The 7,601-nt window shown below is 34.5% G+C and overlaps 1 protein-coding gene across 1 annotated transcript; it reads left to right on the top strand.

The window, feature by feature from the left end:
- The first annotated feature begins 2,276 nt into the window (after positions 1–2,276).
- On the top strand, positions 2,277–5,360 carry LOC142642688 (phosphatidylinositol 4-kinase gamma 4-like). Its single transcript, XM_075817101.1, has 2 exons — positions 2,277–4,251; positions 4,700–5,360. Exons 1-2 carry the CDS (start codon positions 2,896–2,898, stop codon positions 5,072–5,074), a joined length of 1,731 nt encoding a protein of 576 aa, XP_075673216.1. The 5' UTR covers positions 2,277–2,895; the 3' UTR covers positions 5,075–5,360.
- The last annotated feature ends 2,241 nt before the right edge of the window (positions 5,361–7,601 follow it).

A 7,601-nucleotide genomic window follows, 5' to 3' on the forward strand; every position in this document is an offset into this window, starting at 1 on the left:
AGCGCATCAAAGATGTGCAATGGTATGAATTAGTGATGGTATGGATGCTATAAATTTCATTAAATAAATTTCACAAATTAATGTGTCAACATTACCAATCATAAAAAATAATAAAATATTTATTTATCATGCTATTCAAGTGACACTAATTGCATTCATTATCACTAATTTTGTAAATATTTTGTAATTTCCTTTTAGCCCATCAACTATTTACGTTTCAATTTGATCCCATAACTTCCAAAGTCAACTCAATTTCTTCATTGGTTTTCCCTTCATTAAAATTTTAACAATTTATTTGAAGTGGTCATATATACTCCCCCAACCAAAAAATAATTATCGAATGAACAATTAAATTACAACCAATAGTTCTCTTCAAAAAAAAAAAATTTATAACCAATAGTTAAAAGATCAAATTAATGTTGTTTTACATTAAAAAAAAGTTTTAAAAAACTATGTCAATTAAGGAGATAATTAATAATTTATCGAGAACAGATTTTTTGAAATAATAGAACGATGAAAAAAATATACATGATCAACCCTTGTTAGTCCCAAAATTTTGAAACTAATGCTTAATTGTTGTTATTTAACCTGTTCTTCACAAGTCTTTAAAAAAATTACATTTTTTTAAATTAGTTTTAACCTATGACGTCCGTCTTATTTTATTTTAGATCTCTTATTCAATGACAAGAAACTTTACCCATTGATTTATGAGTGAATAATATATGGTTAACCTTAAATTACCCCCTAAAAATAAAAAATTTCAAACGTGAAATTTTACATTTATATTTAAGGAAAAAAAAAACTTTAAATTTAGATTTTTTTTTATGATTTAAATTTATATTTAGAAAATTCTCAAACTTTCATATAACGTGGAGATCATATCTATTTAGTAGTTTAGATTATCTATCTGGACCATATCTTTTCCTATAATTTTGGTATTAGGGGAGAAAAATTAGAAATGTTACATTCACAATATTTTCACAACAAATTAAAGGTGGTAAGTTGTAATTAATTCTAATTTGAACATATTACTGAAACTACTTTTTCACCCATCACTAACCGTCAATAATAATTTGTCACTTAGAATTTAGGCTGCGTTTGTTTCACTGGTAAATCAATTTCAGAAAATATTTTACACATTTGTGTGTGTTTGGCAGCAACTGAAAATTTGGTCAACTAAAAATCACTTACACTTTGACCATAAAATACCCCTTCTCATCCGTAAAACCATTTCCGTTTCTATTTTACCTTCAAAGTATTTTCGGAAAAAAAAAAAGAACCGAACCAAGAGAGAGAGAGCCCGGTCACCGTCAGAGAAAGAGAGAGAGAGCCCGGTCACCTGAACCCGAGATCGACTCCACCGCCATCGGGGCCGTACCTCTCACCACCGATCAATCAAAGATCGACTCCAACGCCGCGCGATCTCAAACCCAGTCACCCCCGATCGCACGATCTCGCCTCTGCCGCGTGATCGAAGCCTCCACAGCGCAATTGAAGCCTTCGCCTTCGATCGCGCGATCTCGCCTCTCTCTCTCTTCCTTCTTCTCTCCCGGATTTGATGATTTTTTTTTTTTTTGGGTTTTGTTTCTTTTGTGTTTCTCTGCTCAAAAATGATATTATATATTTATTTGGAAACTGAGAAAATGTGAGCAACAAGTAGAAAATGTGTTTTCTATAGTATTTTCAAGAACACAACCAAACACTAAAAAATATTTTTCAAAGTATTTTTTAAAATACCATCAAATACCTAAAAATATTTTCTTTTTCGAAAAATATTTTCACCTGAAAATATTTTATACTTAGAAAATATTTTACATCGAACCAAACACGGCCTTATTGTAAAAATGTGGTATATATAACATTTCTAAAAAAACACTCATATATTTATGGGTTTATAGACCAACAACAGAAAAGGGCACATTGGTAACTGAAAAAAGACTAAAAGTCTTCAATGTGAATAGAGGAGGTCCGCTCCTTGTTTCCTTGAAAATGCTGCTCTATTTCCTGGAAAAACAAAAACAGAACCGTTAGAAATAAAACGGCATCGTTTTCCTTTTTTTGGGTCACGGTCTTAGTCGTTGGGTCAAACCTTCGAAACCATCTATAAAAGCCAACGGCTATAATACCGTTTCTCTTTCCCTCTCTCTCACTCTCTCTCTCTGTCATAAGCGACATTTTTATCGGACCAGCAAACCTCGGAGAAAACCTCGGAGTCATCGAAACCGATGACTCGCACGACAATCTCGGAAAATCTGGCGAAAAACCAAACCTCGGTTCAGTTCCTCGGCAATTAATCGCCACCACCCTTTCTTTTTAATTTTTTTTTTGTTGGGTTCCATTTTTTTTATTATTAAGCTCTCATTTTTAGCCCATTTCTCTTCGGTTCTTTCTCTCCCCGTAAGAATCCACACTCTCTCCCTTCGCATTTCTCTTCTTTACCCACTTTTTAGTAAAGAGAGTTTTGTGTTGTGTTGTGGTTTGTTGTGGTTTTGTTTTGTTTCTAATGGGGTTTGGGACTTGAATCTTTGTTAGATGTTAGAAGTTAGACCGCTAACAACAAAGATTTCATCTTAGAAGCCGGGAGATTGAAGAGTTTAATTTTCATTGTGTTTTGGGTTCTGGGTTTTGCATATCATCGAAAATTTCAGAAAAGATCTTGTTTTTTAGGTCTTGGATTCCTGTGATTTTGTATAGATTGTTTTTCACATTTTTGTGTGGTTTTCGTTTTTGGGTATTGTTTAGAAAGTTGGGGTTCTTTGATCAAATTTTGATTGAAGAGCCTGAAAACATTGATGGATTCGTACAGCTTTTCGAACGGAAAAATGTAATTGGAGTTAGATAACGAGAGACGGGTCCTGAGTTTCTTGTTGGGGTTCAAGTTATTTGAACACAATAATGTCTGCTGCTGGTGGTGTTGCTTTGAGTCCGATTCGCAAAGAATCATTGAATTCTGCCGGGCATTATCGAAGCGGGGAAGGATCCATTCTTGTATACCTTACTGTTGCTGGATCTGTGATTCCTATGCGGGTGTTGGAGTCCGATTCGATATCATCAGTGAAACTTAGGATCCAGACATGTAAAGGGTTTGTAGTGAAGAAGCAGAAGCTAGTTTATGGAGGCAGAGAATTGGCCAGGAATGATACCCTCATCAAGGACTATGGTGTCACTGGTGGGGATGTTCTGCATTTGGTTCTAAAGCTCTCTGATCTCCTGTTGATCACTGTTAGGACCAATTGTGGAAAGGAGTATGAATTTCAAGTTGATAGGTATCGAAATGTCGGGTATATCAAGCAACGTATTTGGAAGAAAGAGAAAGGTTTGGCTGATCTTGAGGATAAAGAACTTTTCTGCAATGGTAAGAGACTCGAGGACCAGGTTCTCGTCGATGATATATGCAATAACGATGATGCTGTGATTCATTTGGTGGTTCAGAAATCTGCCAAAGTTAGAGCTAAACCTGTCGAGAAAGATTTGGAACTTTTGGTTGTGGCAGCAACAGAAAATGAAAGGAGAGATGGAAGAGTTCTAGGAGGAAATCAACCGGGGGAGCTTCAAGTTGTAAAAAGGGAGCCGCCGGTTAGAGATCTCTGTTTGGAACCGATCACCGTCAATCCCAAGGCCAAATTGCCCTCGTTTATGTGGGATATGATTAACTCTACATTTGATGGTTTGGAGAGAGGCAATCAACCCATCAGGTCCTCTGAAGGCACAGGAGGAGCTTATTTTATGCAAGATTCATTGGGTCTAGAGTACGTTTCCGTTTTCAAGCCCATTGACGAGGAGCCTATGGCTGTATATAATCCTACGGGTCTACCTGTGTCAACAAATGGTGAAGGTTTGAAAAGGGGGACAAAGGTTGGAGAAGGAGCATTGAGAGAAGTTGCAGCCTATGTATTGGATCATCCAAGAAGTGGGCCTCGTAACCTATCAGGTGAAGCGATAGGCTTTGCTGGTGTACCTCCTACAGCCTTGGTCCGCTGCTTGCACAAAGGATTTAATCATCCAGAAGGGTATGATTGCACATCAAAGAACGTTAAAATTGGCTCATTGCAATTGTTCATGAAGAACAATGGAAGTTGCGAGGACATCGGTCCTGGGTCTTTCCCTGTGGATGAGGTACACAAGATCAGTGTGCTTGATATAAGAATGGCCAATGCAGATAGGCATGCTGGGAACATATTGTTCCGCAAAAGGGAGGATGGTCAGACTGTTCTCATTCCAATTGATCATGGCTACTGCTTGCCCGAGATTGTAAGTATCACGATCTCTTTTTTTTTGCACTTCTCTGCCTTAACAAAAGTTAAATTGTTCCAACACCGTTAAGCTTTCACCTGCATGCGTTCATTTTGTGAGTGATATCTATTGGAATACGCATGATGGTAGAATTTAATTTCCATTTTCTGTCAAGCCCTCTATAGACTCTATGTGCATGCTAGACCCCATTTTATTCATACTCTCATGGTAAGCAGAACTAGGAGCATGTGTGGACAAAATTGCATATCTTTGTGGTTTCAGTTTTTGTTTTGATTTGTGGGCAGTTTCTCAAATTTGAGATGTGGGTTATGTTGAAATCAAAAGATGTGAGCCAATTGATGCATTTTGTAGTTATGTGACAATTGTTAACAAATCTGTTATCATGTCCATCAAAAATTGAGATCATTCAGGTTTTACTAATAAAGCTCATTTGCCCTCTTTGCAGTTTGAAGACTGCACCTTTGAGTGGCTTTACTGGCCGCAAGCCCATCAGCCTTACTCTCCTGACACTGTGGATTACATAAATTCACTAGATGCTGAGCAAGATATAGCGCTTCTGAAATTTTATGGATGGGACATTCCACTTGAGTGTGCCCGCACACTCCGGGTATCTACCATGCTTCTGAAGAAAGGAGTAGAGAGAGGTCTCACTCCCTTTGCCATTGGAAGCATCATGTGCAGAGAAAATTTGACAAAGGAATCTGTGATTGAGGAGATTGTTCGTGAAGCCAAGGATTCCTTGCTCCCTGGCATGAGTGAAGCTGCGCTTCTTGAAGCAGTCTCCCAAATCATGGATTTCCAGCTTGACAAGCTTGCATAATAATTTTACTTTGGTTTATAGGGTATATATATTATATATGTATGTATTGATTGAATGGCTGGTCCACTTTTGGATGGACTGATGAAGATTGTACAAAATGCAGATGGCTTCACTTGTTCTTCTACATGGGGCTGAAGCTTTTGTTTTTCTTCCACTTTTGTGAACTGGTGGTACCTGGGGTTGTATTGGTAGGTTGAATCGAAGTTTTAAGGTCGTGAATAAGATGTGTTCGGCAGGATTTTCTGAGATACTACAGGGCTTTAATGAGAGCTTAAATTAATGTGTACATACATGTTAATATCTAGATTTCTACCATGAAGGCACACCAATTGGCCTCAGCTTAAGTGGTTGTGAGTTTTTATAGCCATTTAAGGTAGATAAAGTGTTTCTTTCAACTGTTGTAAGCCTGAGTTTGTTTCTATGTGTATTGGAGGGAGAACATATTATATTGATCGGAATCTATTAATATTTATAAAATGCTGTTCATTGTGCCCAAGTTGCTTTTCATTGCCGGACTTTCTTACATATTCTAGCATATTATCATGTCAGTGCGTGTGTAGGGTCTGTGTGTTTGACTAAGTATAGCCAAGGGCATAACGTCCTAGTCATATGTCATTTACAAACTATTTTACAACATTTTTTACAAATTTTTGATTTGGTGACTAGTTAATGGTAAATAAAAAAGTAATATTAGCAGTTGGTCTAGATAAAAACCGGTAAGAATTTATCACATGAATAATTTGTAAAAATATCGTAAAATAGTAATAGCTGTTGCATTACTCTTATGTGGCGTTTGATACGGGGGAATCCACATTACTCCTAGCATCCAAGTTCCCAGGAATGTGATTCCACATTCTTGGGAATGTAGTTATTACTATGTTTGGTTTCATTGGAAGATTCCTAGAATGTGAGATAATAATATTTAGTATATTCCCAAGAATATTAAATGAATTATTTATTTTTTCCATTCTATCCTTAGATTTGAATGTGAACTACCAAGTCTTTTAAAAAAAATATCTTCCTCTAAATAAATAATGAAAAACAAAATATAAACTATTAACAGTCTCCTTCAAACTTTTTTTTTCCACATGTAAAATCTAAATAGAACTTTATTAAAAATATATATTATTTTGTTTATCCTATTTATGTTGTTTTGGCGGGAAAAGATAAAGACAAAAGAGAAGATATTGATAATTTGTTTTATATTTTATCTTAACGCTCCGTTTGTTTCGATATAAAATATTTCCAAATGTAAAATATTTTACATGTAAAAAATTTTACTGTAAAATATTTGACAGTAAAATATTTTCAAGTGTTTGGAATGAAGGAATGTTGCATTACTCTTATGTGGTGTTTGATACGGGGGAATCCACATTACTCCTAGCATCCAAGTTCCCAGGAATGTGATTCCACATTCTTGGGAATGTAGTTATTACTATGTTTGGTTTCATTGGGAGATTCCTAGAATGTGAGATAATAATATTTGGTGTATTTCCAAGAATCTTAAATGAATTATTTATTTTTTCCATTCTATCCTTAGATTTGAATGTGAACTACCAAGTCTTTTAAAAAAAATATCTTCCTCTAAATAAATAATGAAAAACAAAATATAAACTATTAACAGTCTCCTTCAAACTTTTTTTTTTTCCACATGTAAAATCTAAATAGAACTTTATTAAAAAATATATATTATTTTGTTTATTCTATTTATGTTGTTTTGGCGGGAAAAGATAAAGACAAGAGAGAAGATATTGATAATTTGTTTTATATTTTATCTTAACGCTTCGTTTGTTTCGATATAAAATATTTTCAAATGTAAAATATTTTACATGTAAAAAATTTTACTGTAAAATATTTGACAGTAAAATATTTTCAAGTGTTTGGAATGAAGGAATGTTGCATTACTCTTATGTGGTGTTTGATACGGGGGAATCCACATTACTCCTAGCATCCAAGTTCCCAGGAATGTGATTCCACATTCCTGGGAATGTAGTTATTACTATGTTTGATTTCATTGGGAGATTCCTAGAATGTGAGATAATAATATTTGGTGTATTTCCAAGAATCTTAAATGAATTATTTATTTTTTCCATTCTATCCTTAGATTTGAATGTGAACTACCAAGTCTTTTAAAAAAAATATCTTCCTCTAAATAAATAATGAAAAACAAAATATAAACTATTAACAGTCTCCTTCAAACTTTTTTTTTTCCACATGTAAAATCTAAATAGAACTTTATTAAAAAATATATATTATTTTGTTTATCCTATTTATGTTGTTTTGGCGGGAAAAGATAAAGACAAGAGAGAAGATATTGATAATTTGTTTTATATTTTATCTTAACGCTCCGTTTGTTTCGATATAAAATATTTTCAAATGTAAAATATTTTACATGTAAAAAATTTTACTGTAAAATATTTGACAGTAAAATATTTTCAAGTGTTTGGAATGAAGGAATGTTGCATTACTCTTATGTGGCGTTTGATACGGGGGAATCCACATTACTCCTAGCATCCAAGTTCCCAGG

This window comes from Castanea sativa, chromosome 1 (assembly GCF_040712315.1).
Source record: "Castanea sativa cultivar Marrone di Chiusa Pesio chromosome 1, ASM4071231v1".
In the NCBI taxonomy this organism is placed as follows: Eukaryota; Viridiplantae; Streptophyta; class Magnoliopsida; order Fagales; family Fagaceae; genus Castanea; species Castanea sativa.

What these genes read in the sequence shown, in the direction of transcription:
- LOC142642688 (XM_075817101.1), top strand. Translation starts at nt 2,896, where the DNA reads ATGTCTGCTGCTGGTGGTGTTGCTTTGAGTCCGATTCGCAAAGAATCA. An exon ending in GCTACTGCTTGCCCGAGATT is followed by an intron (nt 4,252 to 4,699) that starts GTAAGTATCACG and finishes CCCTCTTTGCAG; the next exon opens with TTTGAAGACTGCACCTTTGA.